Here is a 22267-nt window from a genome sequence, read left to right as displayed (position 1 = left end):
ACACTTACGTTCTGACTGTTTCTGGATCATCTGTATTTTTGTCCTTGAAATCAACTATTTCCTGGAAACTCTGAACATACCTGAGAAAACAACGTGTGTTAATTCCAAGGAGAAAAAAAATCAAAACAGAAGCACAGCTCTCTACCTTTTACTGCCTGCCCCCCTCAGGTAACCCATCATCCCCTTATACAAAATCCCACTTACCAAGATTATGTTGTTTCCCTAGTATCTGCACCTTCTTCTGTGTAGATCTGGTGGTACTTGTGCTGTAAAGCTTTATTATTCTCTACAGAGCGGGTAGGTGGGCCTGTCTAGCTGCTCCATAGAAAACTATGGGACTTTACTGTGCAGGTGCCCCTGGATGTAAACAAAGGGGTTGAGCTGCAGCTGCCAAAAAACAATGGGATCTCAGTAAGTACAGATCTGAGAAGGGGCCAGGTGGGGTTAATTTAGGTCAGGAGGGAGGAAAACAGGATAACTATAGTTAGGTTTCAGAGCAAGCAAGCAAGCCTGTCACATTATATTGCACACATTAAGCAATTGAACTTAGAATGTATATGCAAACACTGACTCTCTTTCTAATTGCTGGCACTTTACACTCCTCCCCGCTTTTGATATCACATCACATATTTAACAAAAAACTTTTGTTTTAGGCAACCCTCCCAAAAACTCCATTGAAGTTCTCTTACCAGCTCTGCACAAGTTTTATGGAAGGCATCTTTAGGAGGTTATCTGGCAGCAGGTTTATTTCTTTCATTATATTTGCCAATCTTACAGGCAATTCTTGTCGAAGGAATATAAATGATGTCTTTTCACAAGCATTTACAGATCCTAAAACAAAAAAATAAATAAAAATAGCACATTATTAAAACCTGCACACATATTAGTAATGTAACATAAACATATTATTCCTATTACATAACAGCGACTTTATAAGTGATCGTAAGCTGGACAGCTATAATTGTTAGTAATCGTAAGAAGTAATCGTCTGCTGTTAGTGACTTCCTGAAGTGTGGCGCCTGACACTTGCAATTTTAGCAGCTGAAAAGTGCGGCCTCAAACATCTACCCTGAGCTGATAAATGCTATATAATCACAACCTGGATGTCTGAAAGAAGGGCTCTGATCCTCACAGATGACACGATTATTCCTAAAGATATGCTGCATACAGTGCGATATACCAAACAATTTATGCAGTCACTGTGTGACGGACAAAGGATTTCACGATAAGGGCTCTTTTTTTTTTTTTTTTTTTTTAATAAAACAGGGAATCAGAGGTTCAGCCAAACATTCCCTTGTAAGAATCTTCCAGGTCCATGTGTTTCAAGGGCAAGAATTGATTATCATCCAGGAATGTTTGAGGGAATGTCTGATGCCGTTTTATAAATAGAGCCCAATGAGTCTTAACGCATGCATCCAAGACTGGAAGATAACTCGGCACAGACAGTGATATAGCAGAGTAGACAATAAAGAAGTTACATCACACCTATTTATACCCGAATGCCCTCATTAGCATAAAAAAATGTTATATTGTGTACTTGCTATAAAGTGCAGCAGAATTGCAACAATTTGCATAAGGGTCCATTTAAAAAAAGGATTGGTTGTGCAAATTACACTGGAATGTTTGCTGGACAATCATTTGACTGAATTCTATGGTATTCATTGCTAGAGGATTCACCTAATTTATAATGTAGACCAGGGGTCGCCAACCCGTGGTTCGTGGCTCTGGCTGGTGAGCCCCCGCTTGGGGGGTTGCACCGGCCAGAACCATGGACCATGTCTCCCATACACATCGCAGGCGCAGGGCAGGTTGTGTCTCTGGACACAGGCTCAGACCAGCGATGGGAGAGTGGGTGAGTTCTGGCATCATGATGTCACTCTGGGGGAAGTTTCTTGCCCTTTGAGTGACACACAGCTCCCCGCACATGCACGGTCCTGAGCCGGTAAATTTAGTGGTCCGTGGGTCCAAAAAAGGTTGGCAAGCACTGATGTAGACTATAAGCTAAACTTGCTTGGAATGAAAGTGAGATGAGTGAAACTTATTTGTCATTGAAACCTTTCAGTTATTTTGTATGTGGATGCCACAGTAGGTGACAGTTAGTAAGGTAAGTTTGGGGTGCCACCGACACAGACAATGAATGGCAACCCAATGCACCAATGTATGTGCTGTGCATTGTGACACACACACACATTAAAGTAACACAATAGCAGGAACGAGACCCAAATCCTCTTTAAAGAGGGAAAGCGATAAAAGGGTGATCCACCAAGGAAACCAGCAGCAGCAATTATTTCTATAAACTATGTCTCCCATTTCTGACACCTTGTAATAATATCCACACTTGCTGCTGCTTCCCCCAACATTTGGGTGGTGGTGGTGGTGGACAAAGTGCACACTAGAGACACGATTAGCGAATAATCACATGACCACACTTCAGGATCACATGGTTCATTGTGCCTAGCAGGGCAACAACATAGCAAATTTACACCCTATTCCAGGCCGAGCACAGGGAGCAGTGAAAAGGTCACATGACCACTCAAGTTGGCCATCATCGCTGGCATTGCATCCCATATGCACTGTCCTTTGCAGAAGTGAACATGTAAGGATGGTTACAGCAGGGCTCCAAAGGACCCAAAAACTCAAAGAAGCCATGCAGAAAACAGAAATGGAGAAGAGAGAAGCAACAATGCAAACACTGTAAGACCTGCAGCACGCTCCTCTATATCTTATCAGTGTTCCCCCCAGCCCCTTTTAGCTGGGTGCACCACCCGGCAATTTCCAGTAATCACCCGGCTGTTTTTGGGTGGTTACTGAAGAGCTGGCTCACAATGCAGTAACAGCCGCCTACAATTTCTTGACACCCAGCTTAAAAAAATTTCTGGGTTGAGCACTGCTTATTTAACATTGTTTATTAGCATTTTATACCGTACAGAACAGCGGCTCCAAACTGTAATGTGCAATATTTTTACCTAGCAACAAAACATCCTATTCCCGCAAACTTAATTACTGTTATCATAATCCAGTCTGCCTAGAACCTTTGCTGTGCTTCACTTACAATATTTCTTTATTTTTTAACCTAGCAGAAACAAATGAAACTCTGCCAGCACACAAACTGCAAACTACTTGCCCTTCAAGCTGCAGACCAAGGTAAAGCATTGCTGGCTATTTATATTCATGTGACCTATCACATGACATGTCAGATATTGGCCTAAATTGGAACAAAGTTGAACCTATTCAGAGGCTCATGTGAAAGGTATAGATGTAGAATAGAGATCACATTGCAGCTCTTTGTGTTGCTATAGAAATGATTGAGCACAACATCACCAGGCACAGAATGGGTAGCTGGCTACAAACTATCAATGCCAATTATCACTGTTTGTAGTCTGACCATTCTATTCAGTTAGAAGAGGAATACAATATGTTGATTTAAAACGTATTTTAGTTATTATGTTAGATTTAATGGGTGATCTTTTTTAATGACATCTCACATAAATATATAAACACCCCCACTGCCCACCACTTTGTCAGTACCTGCTGGCATTGTAAGGTTTGACTTTTATAAGTAAACCCAAACAAAATGCTTACATGCGGAAACATAAAGATAAACAGAATCAATTTTACCTGCCAACACCTTGGTAAATAAATGCACATAGGTTTGTGATCCACTCACTTCTATAAAGACTTCTATAAACGCATAGCATGGGGAGATTCCAGCATGTTCTGGACTGTCAAGTTCTGCAACCTCCACATTACCATAATGGCTTTGTCTGTGAGTTCTAAAAAACCTCAGCACATTAGTCATGACCCAGACGCGTTTCTAGCAACCCCCAATAAGATTTTTTGACCTTGTCCATCCAGGGAATTTCTATATTTTCCTATAGCCTCCAGCTCCGTCCAGGCTGCTGACATTGCCCGACACTTCCAGAAAAAACATAATTAGTGACACAAAACAAACCAGAAGTTGTTGTTACGTATTTGTCAGGTGGTATTCTCTAAACTGTTCATGAAATGTCAAAACAAAATCTTTACATTCCAAGGTTCTAAAATCACTTGTGGATCTACAAAACACTAGGTGTTGCAATGTCAGAGCTGTAAATGTAGCTGTTTAAGTAAATAAAGGCAGAGTTATACCAAGGACTGGAAAAACACAAACCTCTGCCAAGACTGAGCACTGCGTCATAAGGTTATAGAGCCAACAACAAGGTCTATAGACAGGTTGCTTCTACCTACAGCAAATAAATGCTATGTGACAGCTGGACACGGAGGGTCTGTAATCACAAGGGACTGACATTAGGGTGTGTGTTACTTCCCCCACCTATCATTCCTTATCATTTCCTTTCCTTATACCATCATTCCCCATCATTTCCTTTCCTTATACCATCATTCCTCATCATACCCTTTCCTTTACCATCATTCCTTATCATTCCCTTTCCTTATACCACCATTCCTCATCATTCCCTTTCCTTATACCATCATTCCGCATCATTTCCTTTCCTTATACCATCATTCCTTATCATTCCCTTTCCTTATACCACCATTCCTCATCATTTCCTTTCCTTAAACCATCATTCCTCATCATTCCCTTTCCTTATACCATCATTCCTCATCATTCCCTTTCCTTATACCATCATTCCTCATCATTCCCTTTCCTTATACCATCATTCCTTATCATTCCCTTTCCTTATACCATCATTCCTTATCATTCCCTTTCCTTATACCATCATTCCCTTTCCTTACCCCATCATTCCTCACCGTTCCCTTTCCTTATACCATCATTCATTATCATTTCTACTTCAGAAACCCTCACTACTTCCCACCAATTCATATCCCCCCTCCTATTGTGTGTTACTTCCCTCACCTCTTAGATTGTAAGCTCTTCGGGGAAGGGTCCTCTCCTCCTCCGGTGTCACTGTCTGTATACGTCTGTCATTTGCAACCCCTATTTAATGTACACTTTATAAATACTGTTTATTAATCATTTCCTTTCCTTATATACAGTACTAGTTTTGCCTATACGTACACTTTAAATGCTAGGAATCTGAATGAAGAATTAGGCAGTGAGAAGTGTTTAGCTGCAGATCTGCATATTGCACTGACAAGCGTGTTCAGATGGCATTGTGTCTATTGCCCCATGACTCTGCAGGCACACATGTGCATTACACAAGCCATGCATTGGTGTGTTGGGGTACAATGAATTGTTACGGCACCATGAAAGGGCAATGTGCAGGGTGCTTTAAAATACAGAGAAAGCAGCGATTTTGTTATGTGCGAAGTTCTGCATTCAGCAGCCTAATATAAATAAATCGGCCGCAATGTATTTCTATGTGTGTGAATGCATGCTCGCCAATCCCAGGAGTGTGCAGACATTAGATTGTTAGCTCTTGGGGCACACATGAGGGAGGTAGTAATAGCAGCAGTGATATAATAACAATGGCAGCACAACCCATCCTTTGCATGCTATCTCTATACAAAGCAGTGACAGGTGCTGCAGAACCTCTTGTCCAGATATAAAAGTGGTCCTGCAATGTATGAGGGCGAATGGTGCCTGGGAGCAGACAACTCACCGAAATCCAGGAACTGTTTCATGGAGAGGGGTGACGGGGAGAACTTGGAGTAGTAATCCACCAGACTCTGGGTGTTACTGCTGGTGAGGGGGGCACTTCTCATGAGGGCCCTGAGCAGCCTCATTATGTCACAGCTAGGGGCCCCAACCGATAGGGAGCTCTTCCTATAGAGAGACTTCTCCTGCAGCTACCACAGAGCTAGTCTCCCCCTCTCCGCCATAGGCCGCACACCCCGGCCTGTCTCCCCGGGCTCCCTCAGTGTCCTCTCCCCGCTTCAAGGATGCAGCTTCTCCGCTCGCGCACGTTCCTTCGCGCTGACCAATTACAGCCACGGGAACACAGAGGGGGGCGTGCCTTTGTGAATAAACAACCATCATCATGGTCCTTCCCAGTAGCCAATCGCGTAGTTGGAAAAGCGTTCCTAAACCAATCTATATTAAAAGCTAAGTGTCACGTCTCCGCCAATCGCAATGCTCGTAGCGACGCAAGGGGGCTGGTGTTGGCCAATCATAGTGAAGGTGTGTTTTATTGTCGCTTAACTATCACAATGCCGCACATAATGGGTTAATACCAGCAAGTACTGGAAGCAGAGCTACAGAGCGCCCTCTCTGGTCAAGAAGAGTGTTGTAGCAGTAATATCCTAATATTTTTATAGAGACTTAGGTGCTAAATTCAATCTTTTTATATATATATTTATATTTATACACACTAATTGTTCACTTTCCTGTGGATATGCTAGAAATTACCCATTACTTCTGACATGCACTGTGCACTTTTTCTGTATTATTAGTCAATAATACCATTCTTACTTACAATGTACATTGTAGCATGCTTCTTCTTCAATTTTGCTGGTTATTGTTTTAATTACCAGACCCAGATCTGTAATCTTGTTGGAGGGGATTCATTTGTTACCTGGTGAATCCTCCCACTTTCTGTCCTATTGTGACAACACAAATCTATTTTTAAAATACAGAGATAAAACAGGACTACAAAGCCCTGCCCTTATATTCCAATATTTCCTTTTTAAAAATTGGGGGTGGGGGTGGGGGGGCTTAAAATAACTGTCAGGTCGTCAGGGAACCCCGGCTATAATTACAATACCCACAGCTTACAGTAAATGAGTGTATTAGGTACAAACTGCTCATTGCTCAAGAAACTCCCAGGAACCTCTGTAGGAACCCTGGTTGAGAAACACTTTTTCTCTGCTATTCATTGGACTGACTGCCTATTTGCAACAAATATGGTATATATTCTGTGAATGAAGCCAATGCTTTTAAACTAACCGATCGATTCTTGCATCCACTTTCACCGCACCTCACTGGCATTCATTTCTCAGCTGAAACAACCATACAATAGGCAGTGCTTCTGGGCATGGTGAAACCTGGGACCAGCTCCCATGATGCAATGCTCTGACCATAAGGAAGGCCTTATTGACCCTTATTAAGCGTATTGGTCTTACACTATGGGTCCAATTTATTAAAACTCCCCAAGTGATTCAGCAAGTCTGTATTGGATCTGGCCCAGGATTGAAAACATTTGTAGAACAAATCGCATTGCTGGAACTTTATAAGCAATGAAAAGAAAATCTCAGTAAATTGGTAGGGGGCTGCAAGTGCTAAAGTTAAGATGCACTTTGTACAAAATATATTTAAAGGGGCCCTTTTGAAGTCAATACGTTGGGCTGGGTAGAAAGCAGTCAATAACTGACAAACTTGATTATTCAATACAAAGCAGAAAACAGTAACAGCTCCTGTGGTTTTTCAAAGCTCTAGGTACCTCCAGTACAGTCCTAAAGATACATATTCCCTAATAGCAATCAGGTCACTACTGAAAAAGATTACTTGGACACCAGGGCACCAATATTGCCTGGTTTCTTCTACTACTCTGGGGAGTGAAAGTTGTGCTGAGTCTGGGAAGGAGCTGAGTAGTTTACTGCAAATATGAGCTGTACATTTGATATTACACAATCTGTACAGTTCTTAAAAAGAAGGGGGTTATTATGTGTCACCATGGCAGAGTTGAGTCAATGACCCAGCAGGGGTCAATTAAATCCACCTCCACTTAAGCTGTATACACACGTGCAATAATAGTTGTTGGAAAGGATCTTTCAAGATCCTTTCCAATGACTAGCACTGCAGGATGCATGAACGAGTGCTTTACATACATCACCATTCTGCTCCATGCAGAGGGGAGGAGCGACAGAGCGGCACCCTGCTGCGCACTCTCCCCCTTCCCTTGCATTAGGATCGTCCATCGTCCGTGGATCCACCAGGACGGTCATTCGGACGATGGACCACTGGCGCTGTACACACGCCAGATTCTGGCCCGATATCGGCCCTGAGCCAGAACCCTGAGACAGATTAGCCCAGTGTTTCTCTAACATGTAGGAAACATTGAAAAAACTTTCAGGTCTTCAGGAAATCACTTCTATAATTACTATATCCGCAGCTCACAGTGTGGTGGTCAGTAAGAGGAATGCCTCTAACATTACTGGCTATTGGGAAGAATGTCACCCTTACAGATAGCCAAAACAATCATTTGTGTCACTTAATCTGACCTGAGAGGTCCAATCTGCTTTTTGATCAAGGAACATCTAGTAACCTCTGGAGGAACTCCAGTGTTCCACGGAACTCTGGTTGGGAAACACTGGATTTGCTGACCTTGAATACCCTGGTTGAAGTTCTAATTCCATGACTATCAGTAAGAGAAGCATCTCTTCTCTGGATTGGGTCTCCCTTTTGAAATGAAAGTTTCAAATTCAGCACCAACGGGATGCGTTCCTAATGTACTTTTATTCTGGGACCCCTACTTTGCCTTCTGTCTGCTGAAGTTTCTACTTAACTACTCATTGAATTTGGTCTCTTTAAACTTGCTAGGATTCCAGAAGGCTTTGTGATCTAAAGAAAACAGCCACAAACTGTCTTGGAAGTTGTAAGGGCTGTGTAAGTTGTGCCTAGACGTCCATGTTTTTCCCTTGCATAGCCTGATGGTACAGCAGAAACACAGGTTAATTTTAAGCTCTTAACCTGGCTCTTGCCATATTCTGCTATTTAATGTGGACTTTTTTTGAAATATGTGTGGACAGGTGTTCTGCCATCCTTGGAAACAATTTAGGGAAGTTCTTATTTCTGTTCTAACTTGGCTGTGCCCTGGGGCTAAAAGTCAGAACCATGGATAAACAAGTTGATGATTTTGACATGAAAAAACTCACGAGGAACACCTTTGGAAGTACCTTCAATACAAAGTTTAGGAGAGAATTTTAAGAACACAAATTTCCTCAAACTTTAAAGTTGTTTCTTCCAGAACAGGAATGGCTGTTTTAGCTGCAAAATGTGCAGTTCTAATGTTACTGCAGACAATTTTGGAATAGGAAATCTAGAAGCTCATATAGGTGTAATAACCAGGTGTCTGAATTGCATTATTACTACCTTACCAGACTACAGGTAGACTTCCATGATGCTAAAATGATTTATTTTATGTTAGACAATACAAATTGAAGATCCGAGTATAAAAAAATAGTATTCCACAGGTACCATGTTTTTATAGAATTTTATTAAAAAATATGTCGGATCTCAAATTAGTTAGTAACAAAGTAATGACATTTGCTGAATAACATCAGTAACTACAATGAGTGGGGCATATCATCATATAGAAGGCCAGAGAATGTTTTCATTCCTCATACAATTAATACCAGTTTATAGATCTCTTTTCAATGTCAGACTTAAAAAATGTATATTGCTTGTCAATAAAAAAAAATCCTGAAATATGTAAATGTAAAAGTGTAAGCATTTGTAGTTTATTGTTCAAGCTTGCCAACATTTTGAATGAATGGAAAAGAACATGGATGAGTAATGAAACATGTTCATACTTTAACCAGTTCCATTTTCTGGGGATGGCTGCTATTAATGCACAATCTCTGATAAAACTAGGAAGCATTTTTCTGCTCACATGCTGTACACATTTTCAGGAAATAACAAGTGCCTCTGAAATGGCTTCCTTCACACAATATAATTCCTTTACTTTAGTCCAATACTTTAATAATAAAGTTGTATAAACATTTTACATACATATAACAAAATGTTCTTTCATAGGAAGCAGTACAATTTTATGTATACCCTATTTCAGTGTGGTCCTCCAACAAAATAATGTTTTTGTTCCGGGTGGAAGAAGATGAGGGTGTAAACTTTAAAGGGGGTTTTACATCTATGGGTTGTGGTAAAGCGTAGTAAAACGTGTTAGCAATACACTGTGTGCTGTCGGGTCATTATTAATGCTCATTGTAAACCCCAACACATGTACATAGCAAGGCATTGCAACAAGCCTATGGAAACCTATGGAAACCATATGTGCATTGTGGTAAAATGCATTTCAAAGCTGAAGACTTAGCTAAGACAAATAGACTTTCTTAACCCACGTTAATGTGCATTATCCACATGTATGTAGGGAATCCAAGGGGTGGCTTTAATGCTGCATATTTTATTTGCACTTTGGTTGTTCATTGAAAAAATCCTCCTTGCTAAATAATGTGCTTTCTAGCAAAATGATTATTGGTTTAGCTTCAAAAACATAATAAAGATGATTAAAACAGGTAACACATGTGCAAAGTGCAACACTAAAAACATGTGATTGGGTCTTACCCCTGACATATGGATCCCATGCACATTACAATCCGATGGTCCAATCTGCTTTAGGTTTACCAACAGCTGTGCAATGAGAATGCCTACCTGGTCATATATAGGTTCAATGTATTAGTTAGGTAGGCCATTGAAGTTGTTAAAGATAAAAAAAAACTGTACAGATATTGTACAATCAGAGTGTAAAATGCACGGACAACTATAGTCACATATAGTTACATTTCTCCAGTGATATCCTCTTTTCACTGTGCAAGCTATAGTTGCTTCCCAGAGATTGTGACGCCAATTAATTCAACAGAACACCTTTTATCCCAAAGACAAGCTACATCACAATGGGCAACGAAACTGCTATCATAAACTCAAAATGTGTGTTTAAGGATATAAAATCTCCTTCCACCCATAACAAAATGTTTTTTTTATTGGAGTTTTCTTTATTTCATGTATTTCCTGAGTAATATAAAATCACTTACTCTAATTAAACAGTTTCTTCCCATAATGTCTCTGTATTTATACTGACAATCTGATGTCATTGATGTATAGAATATGACCATAATCAAAAACAGAATGAAAGTTATAATGCTGGAGCAGTATTTGCTTTCAACTAGAATTTTATTGTTCATAATCAAAATCAAAATACCGCCTTTGCCTTTGTATAGTGCATAGAGATGCTGAATAGAAGCATCTCATGAAATTATCCCTCAGTAGTCACTTTCTAGGGCTTTGTATGTTGGTCCACCAAAACTGTGTTTTCACTTATGAAAGTGGAGGGCTGAATAACCCAGAACCAAATATTCTGATCTGAGTTATACATTGCTGAGATCTAGTATCTGGATATTCTGTTGTCACATTTCCTGTTGTGTTTTATATAGGTACCCCTTGACACTTTTATAAAAATAAAACTCCACATAAATATAAAAAATAATTCAGTATTTCAATAAAAATGTTTTTATACACCTAGCATAAATAAGTGAATCCCTCAAGCCTCAGACTTAAGTAGAATGGCATCATTTAAAACTAGTTAGGGTTTGCTATATGGTTTAGTGTTGTCTATTTAACTATGGCATGCTTCTTGCAGAAGAGGAGAGGCAGAGTACTGACCTCATTATTATGTATCTGCTCCTTTACTGTGCAGTCACAGACTGGGACAAAAATTCTAAACTCCAGTACTCCAAAAAAAGATCCAGTAGTGGTCCATGGTGTTGATCTGGGTTCCTACCTTTGCAGGGGATTTAAACTGCCAGTGGGTTGGGGCACTTGGTGTAAATACCAACTTCAATATTTACCATAGCAGATTTAAGGTGCATTTGGAAAAGCTTTTGTCATAATGCACAGTATGTTCTGATGATACTTGCACTCGGAACCCCTCCATTCGTGGCACTTTGGTCATCACCTGGTCTTTTTCTGAGTCTTCAACCTCTCTGTCTACAGTATATGCAGTGAGTTACTTCTTCCCTATGCTGTGTAGCTTTGTGCTAGAGATCTGTACAGTGAGCTGTGCATGCAAAAAGGCAGACAGGCAGGTAAAATAATTTAAAACAATTTAAACTTACACAGTCTTGTTCATAAAAAAAAGTCTGCCCCTCAGCACTTTTCAAAAATTTTAACAAAGAAAGTATAATTCCTGTTCTAATAGCTGTAGCATCTAGATAGACCTGATCTTCCATTACCAGAGCCCTTAAGGGGTACTCAAATCCAGTGGGTGATTCAAACCCCTTTAATTATCCACAAAAGAAAAAACAGTTTTGTCTGGACCGACCATCTAGAAACAAGTGCAAGGAAAGCAGCAGAACCAATCAGCAGTCTGCACTAGAAAATGGCAGAAAATGATTGGCTGCCATCGGCATTACCTCTACTCATCATGCACTTGCAAATTTATTCTATTCTATGCCCATTTTTTCTCTTGTAAGCAGGTATAGCAAAAGTCCCAAAGAAACACATTTACAAAAGGTGTAGTCGGCTGAGCCATTGTGGGAACCTTTCCCTTGATTAGAAATAGCATTGGATATATACATATCACAGTATTTACAAAGACGGAACATAAACTGCAAGGCTGCCAAAATGTCAAGGAAGTGAGACAATTATAGAAACACATAGGCACAACATAGGTAGCTATACAGTTTTAGTCCCTAGTAGTGTATTGTGGTATCTGGCTGGTAACAAAAAACTGATAAACACTGAATTGCACTGAGATTATTTGTTCATAGTTTACTATTCTCCTTATTTCATTTAGTTTACTTTCCAAAATAAAGAAAATATTTAAAATAACAAATATACACACAGGAATGAAGCCTGGCAATGTACTTGGATTCACTGAGCACCATGTGATTAGTCAATCAACAGACTTTATTCCTACAAGTATGCATCATATCACAATGCATCAGATTACTATAGATAAAGGCTGGACATAGTAACCAATCATCTTTTCCCTTTTATTCCTTTAATGCAGTCTGATAGAATAAAAGAGAATATTTGATTGGTCCCTACTTTATAAGTGTTTTCCTTTTTAGCACTAAAGCTTTTTTCTTCAGGGTGTAGTCAGTGGAATGATATACTTAATTCTAGGCAAAAAAGTAACAGAATGCAATAAATACATTGAAGGTTAAGCTATATACAAATACAAAATCAAGCACTGGTTGCAAGATTTGCGGAAAAAAAAAACATGCGCAGAGTGACAAAGTATTGCACATTTGCTTCAGTGTTTACACAAATCATTTTGCAGCTCATAAAGTCCCTTTCATACTTGCCAACATTTTAAAAGCAAAAATTTAGGTTAAGTGAAGCCCCTGCCCAAATCTGAATGAAGCCCTGCTCAGAAATTCCTGCATGCCTTTTGGATTTTTTTGAACTGCACCTCTCCCCAACAGAAGCAAGGATGGGGAGAGTTGGGAGATTTTCACCCCAGGAATGTATACTTAAGCTGGGAGTGTATTTTTGTGCATATAAACTTATTCAAAAAGGCAAAACTCATCATGCAACGTGCAAAAAAACATCAGCACTGATCCAGAGATCATTTTTTTTCAATTACCTTGCTACAGTAAACTGAAAATTGATTGGTTTCTGGAAGTCTTTTGCCTTAGTAAATACGTTTTTTAAACAATCATTTTCTCTGCTCTGTAATACACTAAAGGCGCTTCTTACAAGGAGAAACATAAAAGGCACGCTGGTCCCGACCAGTGAAGTATTAAAGTCAAAAGCAAAGGGCTGGATAGTTAGCAGTTACAAAGAATTAAATGTTTTGCATAGTCAACAATAGAGTATCACATCATCTTTCTAATGCTTACTTGCTCAATGGCACAAAGTTTTTAAGGCAAAATGATTACAGATCATCTTAGACTAAAGGTACCAATAGGCACTGGATAACTCTAGTCTAATAATTCATGGTCAGTCAGGACAACAGGCAGCTACATATTGAGTAAAAGCAGCCATTATTGATAACTTCAAGGCACCATTGATGAAGCAGTAATATCAAATGTGTTGTAAAATGTGGTCAATGGTCCATTTTTTTAGCATATTCACTGCCCATACACTCTTAGATGATACAAGAGTATATGGGAATGTTACCAATAGATAAAAAAAACAATCTGGTGGCTTACTGCCTATGTTCTCCTTTTCGGCATCCATGCCTCCTGTTGGAAAGAGTGTCATTGCTTTTTCTATACTCAAGATTTTATTGGCTGCTTCCATGTTTATTGCATAATTACAACACAAAATAATATAAACACCCCTTCCTCACAGTGTGTGCACCTATAAAACAACTTATTACCAAGCAATATAGTCATATGTCCATAAGCATTATGGCTTTGACTAATATTCAACTTCTGATTCCATTATTCAGGTCTCCAATTGAGGTTTCACTGTGCAAGTCTTAACTGCCTTGGGAGTAGTAACAATATCCAAGGACAATTCAAGTTAAAGCCTGTTGCATGGAGCTGTCTTTCAAATAAAAGTAGCCATTATAAAAAAAAAAAAAAAAAAAAAGAAGACAAAGCATTTCTATGAATAACTTTCGTTTTCACTCCAGTTGGTAACCCATTGCTTTTTTTCACTGTTTTGTTTTAATTTTCCATCTTTAAATTGGCGTTCTTCTTTGGGAATTCGTACAGCGTGGTATCGTGGGACACTATCATCGTACCTGGAACGTTTAAAAAATTCGCACTGCAGAAGGAAGAGAAAGAATTAGGTCAGAATTGGAACTTATTTATGGGTCATTAAAGAAAACCAGTCACCTCTAGGCTGATGAATGAAATTTACAACATAGTCCTAAATATTATAACTGTGCAGTCTTACCTATGAACAATGTACACCCCCCACAATTATTTAACTCTGATTACTTTGTGGATGATGTAGAACTTAGATACTGTCCGGGTTCAGAAATTTTGTTGTGTGTGGTTTACCTTCTATAACAAAGGTAAATGTCATACCTTGGTGGAATTTGCAGTTCTCACTCTCACCTCTGACAGCTGTCTTCAGACAAAGTAAGTCAAGCCAAAAAAATGGTATTATGATTTCAGATGTACATCTGCACAAGTATAATAACTCAAGATTTATATCTTTTGAGCAGAACAATCAAGACTGGTTCTCTTTAAAATGAAAATTCACCATTCTTACAAACTTGATATTGTAAGACAGGGCAGTGAAATAAACTTGGTAAATGGCATTCATTACCTAAGGTCTTTTGTGATGTTCACATAGGCTGTTGAGGTATTATTATGCACAAATGGGAATGTTCACATTAGACAGGTAGACAGCTTGTATATTGGTAAGGGTCTAGCTGATAACAGAATGTGTGCAAAGATTCAAAATCTTTCACATAGAATGACAAAAAATGTGAACATTTACATGTGGGCACAGTGAATACTTCGTAAGTCTGTACAGATATTAGGAAAGTAGATCAGTAATGAAAACAATTTACAGAGTTATCTCGATGACTTGCTTCACAACATCTAGACATAGAGAAAGATGTTAACTGTTAATTGCATATTCTTTTTTTTTATTATTAGAAATAGACAAGTCACCAAATTACCAAGCCCAAGGAGGTGGTAGGCAACAGAAGGAATGAAGTATCGCAGGATAACAAGCAAGAATATTTGGAAGCTACAGGTCCATAAAGCAGAGGGGTTATTAATACCCAAGCCAAGTAGGTATTTATTGGTGCTCCATGTAACTAAAAACAAGCCTAAATGATACGTTTGGATAATCCGTAGAAAAGATAAGAACATTTGCATTCTACTAAGGTAGTGTCCAGCTGTTTTCCTTGACTGTCTTTAAAATGCCAACCAATATAGTCATTATTTACACAATATTTAGACTACTACAAATGTATTGTTTTTGGAAATCATTAAATTTTGTCATTTATTTTAAGGATAAAAGGCAAATATTTCCAAAGCATTGTGTTTTGTAAGAGGATTCCTACTGAAATTGCAGATTGCTCCTCCTGTGTACACATATGTATGGGTATGGGCATAGACAGATGATAGGAGATGGTTGAAGGAGATGGGTGAAGAAAACCTATATAAAATGGTGCAGGAATTTAGAAAGACCCAGGTGCCTGCATGGAGGAGTAACTGCGGAGGGACTATGGAGGACATGTATGCATGTTTGAAGAGATTGTATAAGAATTCTTTGTTTATCAAGGGGATAACAATCTATATGTATATATGAAAGAACTGAGAATGATCAGTGAGATCAATGAAGCAGGATGAAGGATGATCCACGTTTGTAAATGAATAGATTAAGTACACATTAGTTCATGAATGATTGGATTAAAGAAGAGCTATGTATGTTTGGAAGGATGCAAACAATAAATATATGAATAGAGAAATGAAAACTGATTTGTGTGTTTAAGTAGAGAGGTGAATGAGGGCCCACATATATGGACATATTTATGAGGGATATGGACATATGTGTATAGGTGGAAGAATAAAAGGAGGCCTGTCTATATAGGTGGCGAGATAAAGGAGGACCTACTTGTATGGGTGATGTGATGAAGGAGGACATATGGATGTGGTGAAGGGATGAAGAAAGGCCAATGTGTACAGCTGAAAGGATGAGGAAGGGTTAATTTGTATGGTTGCTGGGATGAAGGAGGATCTGAGTGTAAGGGTGGAAGAATAAAGGAGGACTGGTGTGTATAGGTGAAAGGGTGAACAATGAATTATGTGTATGGATCGAGTGATAAAGGTGGACCCATACGTGTACGTAAAAGGATTAAGATGGACACATGTATGGATGTAGGGATTAAAAATTGACCATATGTATGTGTGGAGGAATAAAAAAAATGTTCTTTATCAAAATTTTATAAAGTCACCACATCAGTGCTCATGTTCCATTCATTAGCATTCTTCTAAATGATTCTAAACTTTTGTTTATCAAAGTCATATTTAGTGGTTGTTACCAATAATTTAACATTACTAACTTTACCTTAATTACCATACACAGAGATTAAAAGTGTTTATACTGCCATAAAAATATATTAAATCTTAACCTAATTGATTTACATTTTGACACCTAGTCCACACCATCAAATTCAGTTTTGGAAGAAAGAATTGTAAGTATGAAATGTTTAGTAATTATACATGCATGAGTAGAAGTTCAGGACTGGATGCAATTTTTGGATTCTGAATCCGTTCAGAAAGACAAAGAACACCAAGGTTGCATTCAGCTTATTAATAAAAGACACCTGCAGCACAAGCATTTGCTGTGTTAAATTTAAAAATCGTGCAGCCAAACCAACACCCATAAGCTATGATTGAAACAATCAATTACCAAATCACAGAGCGCTGATCAATACTATGCGTCAGATGTCAGCCTCTCTTTATCTGATGGCTGAGTATGGATTTCAGCCTTGTGATATGTGGCATCATACTGATCTTTCTTACTTCTCTTGAAGAAACCACACTACAAAGAATCAAGGTAATTAGAATGCATTGTATGATTTTTCAATGATTGTAGAAAGGAAATGCACAGAATAAAAACATCAGTTGTCACAATATGTTAAGACAAAATTGTGTCACCTACACAGCTCAAAAGCAGATTTCTCAGGAATTGAACAAATAAGCAGCTTATTCAGTAGCACCACCAATCAGGTAACATTTGCAGGAAACCCTATAAATTATGATTATTGCGGTGGCTACAGACGATCTGCTTTTGCTATGTGTAGCTGACAGGTGCACTTGGTATCTACATTTACAAAAATGCTTCAATTTTTATAGATGACCTAAACATGGATAACTGCAGGTGAAAAAGGAAATAACCACAAGCAAGTAATTCCCTACACCTTTACATTAATACATTCCTTTCCCAATTGTTCAACATTTGCTACATATTGTCGATGTATAATTGTTAGGAAATAAGAGATGGAATGTTACTGTAAAAATATTGGGTTATTAAAGCCATGTTAATTTTAGAAAAAATGAGTATCTTGGTGGTAAACAATGTTAAGGTAGATGTTCTGTAAAATGTGTGACTTTAAAATGAACTAGTAAGGAAGATCAGAATGGCCAGATTAACAGATTTTCTGTGGTCCTAGTGAGATCCTGGAACAAGTGTTACCAGGATAAACATCAATAAAAACCTGGCAAAAGTTTAATTACCATATTCTGCTTATCAAAAATGTGTTTTCATTCGGCTACCCAACCAGGAAAAAAGATTTGCTACTGATTTCACTTTCTACCCCTGTCATTTTGACATGTAGTCAGGAGGGGAACCTTTTCAGTGGGGACCCTCTCTACTCAATCCAAAACTAGAAGAAATGGTGTTCAGCCTCACAAGCCAATAGTACGGAGAAGGCAGCAGAACAATGCTTTTATATGAAGTCACAATTTACTTAGTAGGGCACAGGGTTTTGGTGCTCCCATGATGTGTTAAAAGATTACTACACATGCGGGAACCGGAGCATAATATAATATTCTGGTGCCACTTATGGTAATGTAGAATATTAAAAATCCTGTGTTTGTTTGTCTTAGCTGTCTCAGTTTGGAGATGTATTGACTGTACTGACTTATTGATAAATAAAAATATCTGAATTGAGAACAAGCTTCCCTTTTACACAGTTGTCCCTATTGAAAGATTTCGCCTTAACTAATATGGCTTTGCTAGCTGATAATTAATTTTATTATGTAGTTGCAGGAACATTTAGATATTAGTTTTTAAATTTCTCAAATCTCAAATGGGCAGATCCAGCCCTGTTAATACCCTTGGCATGTCATTGTGGGTGGTTAACTATACATATAGGGGTCTATTTATAAAGAAGCGATTCCGACATTCACTGAAACATTCCCTGGTGAGGAATCAATTACTGCCATTGAAATAGAAAAACTTATGCTATGTAAATGTCACATTCACTGCTTTATAAATAGACCCTATAGACTTTAATGTGAACATCTCATCACTGTCGTCTCCACAACACAGATATCGATGAATGTATTCAACCCACAAACATTTACTTAAAACGTTGGTATCAGTTCTAGTGACATGGGTCCAAAGGGCATAATAATACCAGTACATTAATCCACAGGTGTGAAGTGCATATGTTTATTGACTAATATAGACTCACCTTCCATAAAATAAAGACTACTAGTGCAAGCAATAAAATTCCAGATAGTATGGCAAGCAGGATGATCCACCATGGTACTCCCGTGTATTGCATCTGCCTTTTCTCTGGGAAAACTGTAACACGCACCTACACAGAGAAAATTACAGCGTTTGCTTTAGTTTATTATATTACATAATTTTAACCTATATATTTATAGATTTTTAGACCAAACTCCAGCTGGAACTTTTCTTCTCATCATACATATGCATGTTAAACACTCATCTACATTTATATATTCTAGCAACTTGAACATTATAGGGCCACCGCAACACACTATACCAGGTTCCAAGATAACAATTGCAGCTTCTTACTTTTTTATTAGGGCTATTTTTTTTTTTCTGCTCTTTATCCAGTCTTTGGGTCACCTGAAGCTGGACTAATTAATAAGGCTATACTATCTCTGGGAGATTAATTCATTCATTAATTTAGTCCCAGCAGATATGACAGCACTAGAAGGATCTACACATTAATATAAAATAAAGCACAACAAACATGGAAAATGTAAAAGTGTAAAAGATTATTGTCAGGTGAACTTCACAATAATAATTCACAATGTATCTTTGTTAATGACAAAGATTTTTCCGATTTAGGAATGTTAACATGATTACAAACAGAACTGGGCATAATTTCTTATACCTGGTAACCCTTGTTTGACAATTTGATGTTCTCTGATGTTGAGTTAATTTTGATGGAGGCATCCACTAGAATGTCCAGATAATTCATCTTTGAATACTCCTAGCAGCAGAAATGGAAAAAACGATCAGCTAAACGTTCTCTTTTCAAAATAGGTAACAGCATATACAGGACAGCAGTTTTACCTCTATGAAGGTGCTGTTCCATAGTCTTGCCCGCACTTTAATGATTGCATTGGTGTCCAGACCTTGTAGGGGGCAAGTAACTGTAACACATCTTGCATGGTTAGTACAGTTCTGTAATCAAAAATGTGGGAAAAAGTAGCATTATTTATCAGCAGGATAGGAAACTATTCTATGTGTTAGCATAGCACATAAGTAAAAATGAAAATCATTCAGCACAAATAAATCAAACACTTGTACAGCACCCAGGGCTGGTTTTAAAGTGAGGCAATTCGGGTAATTGCCCAGAGTGTCTACCTTCTCCAGGGTACCAACTAACAGAATGGCAAGGGGTGCAGGTAGCTGAAATTTTACGCATTCAGTGACCCCGCCTCATATTTACCCAGGTCCCCATGTTGTCTAGCACAATCCCTGATGGCACCAAGTAAGTTGTCATGATTTTTTATTGTACAAGTATTAAAACGGATGCAGGGAAATGTAAGCAGTGAAGATCCCGAATAATTTGGAATCTCTGTGCATGGCTTATTAGCCTTGATATATATATATAGCAATTTATAGTAATTATCGCTTACTCCCTCTTGAAAAAGCAGCTACAGTTTGGCTAACCGAGCCGTGATTATGATCTTACCAGTGTCATGTATTTCCTGCTGGAGAATAAGGAAAATGATTTGTCATCCCCACCGGTCTGCTTTTCTGCGATCTCTCGCCTTCTTCGACTTTTTTCAGATTCCTGTCAGATATAAAACACATCATGAGCCTTGACAGCAAGACTAATCCTATTATTAACAAATACTTTTAGTGAACACAACCTTCAATGTCACACAAAGTTTGGAAGCCACATACCAGCAATTTCAGTTTGTTAATTTCCTCTCTAGGTTGACAGGACACCTGGTCCAGGCCTTTGGAGTCTATTCTTACAATGTAAAGCAGCCATTTTCCATTGGTGATCTCTTTTGGCCATTGAATCTCTAAAAATGCTGCACCCAAAGCTTTCAGGGGCCGCCCAAAATTAGTAACCTGCAAGTGAAAAAAAATGATAAAAGTTTTATTCAATCCCTGTAGATAAACGGCTACACAGAAAGCAAGTAAAAACATAATATTGTGACAGTGCAGTGGTTTCCACTGGAATTTAGGACACATTCAGATGGCAACATATGTATTGAGTTGTGTTGTCTTAATAAACCCATAAAAACATTACAGGCTCAATCTCATGAACATCATTCTAAAATGAAGCAGGTTGCATTTTCCCAGAGCACAGGATAACACACAAGACTGTTCTGTGGTGTGTTAGGTGCAATTTACAATGATTGCCCATTCCATAATTTACATAAATGGTAATACTGTAATGCTATGGTATGGTTGGATCCTTTTTAGAATTGCTATATGCCATGGATAGAGAAATAAGGTTGATGAAATAAGGCATGCTGGACCTTGAGATCCAACTAAAAACTGAGCTACAGCATAATATAATTATAATGATTTTACAAATAAAAGAGCGACTACACATCCAAGAAAGAAAAGGTCTTTTGGATAATATCAATTTCACATCAAGCCTGTAAGTGAAAGGCCAAGCCTCTGAAGTTTTACAACAATCATCCATTCTATGCTAAACTAGTACATCTACCTATGGACAGAACTGCTTCAGTCTAAAGGTTTTTATCATGCATGTAAACCAATGGAGTGACTTAAATACATATATATGGGGACTTCAGACAATGCTTCCTGAGAAAGGCATGCCAATAACTCTCTACAAAAAAAAGACAGAGCTTTGGGTAATGCCATTTTTACCTTGGACAGACCTTGGCTTATAAATGTATATCTCCTTATATTTAAAACAATCGCACATAAATGCTATGGTTCAGTGGCTGAATGTCATCCTACAGGCTTTCAGGCTGACATGCTTACTTTTTGGCCTTAAATGTTTTGTTTTTTTTTTTCTTTTTTTTTTTATATAACTGACCCAGAAACGTGTTCTAGACAAGACCTTTCATAGCTCTTCCATCATATTTTGTCAGAGAGAATTCAAATTACAGACTGTCAGGCAACTATAAATTTAGAAGAAAGTTGGCAATGGCAATGTTAATATCTATTTCATGGCATGTGCCACTGAGGTGTGTTTATATGTACTCAGTGTAAAGTCCTTGGTAAAGTCAATAGGCCTGATTTATTAAAGCTCTCCAAGGCTGGAGAGGATTCACTTTCATCAGAGAAGCTGGGTAATCCAGCAAACATGTAATGGATTTTTTGCTATCTGCCAGCAAATGTTTTGAATCCTGGACCAGATCCATTCCAAGTTATCTGTATCACTGAGCTACACTGATGAAAATGTATGATCTCCAGCCTTGGAGGGCTTTGATAAATTAGGCTCAATAGAGGGTCATGCATGACATTGCAAGATGCGATCGGCAGAGGGAGCTCCAGACTTAAAAACAGAACAAGGCAACATCAACATTGATATCAACCAGTCTTAATACTCACTCTGAATTCAAAGTTCACCAAACTTCCAGCATCATCCTCTGTTTTCATGGCACTTTCCCCAGTTACGCTCCCTCCAAAGTACACCTGAGAGGGGTCTGCAACCCTTAAAAATGAAAAAAAAGCATATTAAAAAGATTTTTAATCTTTATAATAAATCTTTCAGTTTATTTATTATATTTTTTAAGA

The 22267-nt window shown here is 38.4% G+C and overlaps 2 protein-coding genes across 5 annotated transcripts in view; both read right to left on the bottom strand.

The window, feature by feature from the left end:
- Positions 1-5863, bottom strand: part of PDK1 (pyruvate dehydrogenase kinase 1) — a 20633-nt gene extending 14770 nt beyond the window's left edge. The window contains exons 1-3 of one of the 2 annotated variants that reach the window (XR_011921731.1): positions 5562-5863; positions 690-831; positions 9-80 (exon numbers count right to left, since the gene is read on the bottom strand). Coding sequence is in view for 1 of the 2 variants with exons in the window: in XM_072418340.1 (XP_072274441.1) it covers positions 9-80; positions 690-831; positions 5562-5685 (338 nt within the window). In the remaining variant the exon portion in view is untranslated. The remainder of the gene's footprint in view (positions 1-8; positions 81-689; positions 832-5561) is intronic. The other variant, XM_072418340.1, reaches the window with a different exon arrangement.
- A 3233-nt stretch (positions 5864-9096) lies between these two features.
- ITGA6 (integrin subunit alpha 6) overlaps positions 9097-22267 on the bottom strand; it is a 58430-nt gene continuing 45259 nt past the window's right edge. For 2 of the 3 annotated variants that reach the window (XM_072418338.1, XM_072418336.1), the window contains 7 exons: positions 22082-22184; positions 20447-20620; positions 20232-20333; positions 19607-19717; positions 19425-19523; positions 18750-18875; positions 9097-14350 (listed from right to left, as the gene is read on the bottom strand). In XM_072418338.1, the coding sequence (XP_072274439.1) occupies positions 14189-14350; positions 18750-18875; positions 19425-19523; positions 19607-19717; positions 20232-20333; positions 20447-20620; positions 22082-22184 (877 nt within the window). In that variant the 3' untranslated portion in view covers positions 9097-14188. Of the gene's footprint in view, positions 14351-16960; positions 17093-18749; positions 18876-19424; positions 19524-19606; positions 19718-20231; positions 20334-20446; positions 20621-22081; positions 22185-22267 lie in introns of all 3 variants that reach the window. The other variant, XM_072418337.1, reaches the window with a different exon arrangement.

The sequence above is a fragment of the Pyxicephalus adspersus genome, chromosome 7 (assembly GCF_032062135.1).
Source record: "Pyxicephalus adspersus chromosome 7, UCB_Pads_2.0, whole genome shotgun sequence".
Classification (NCBI taxonomy): Eukaryota; Metazoa; Chordata; class Amphibia; order Anura; family Pyxicephalidae; genus Pyxicephalus; species Pyxicephalus adspersus.
Note: the sequence above shows the minus strand (reverse complement) of the source record. Positions and strands in the feature narration are given on the sequence as shown.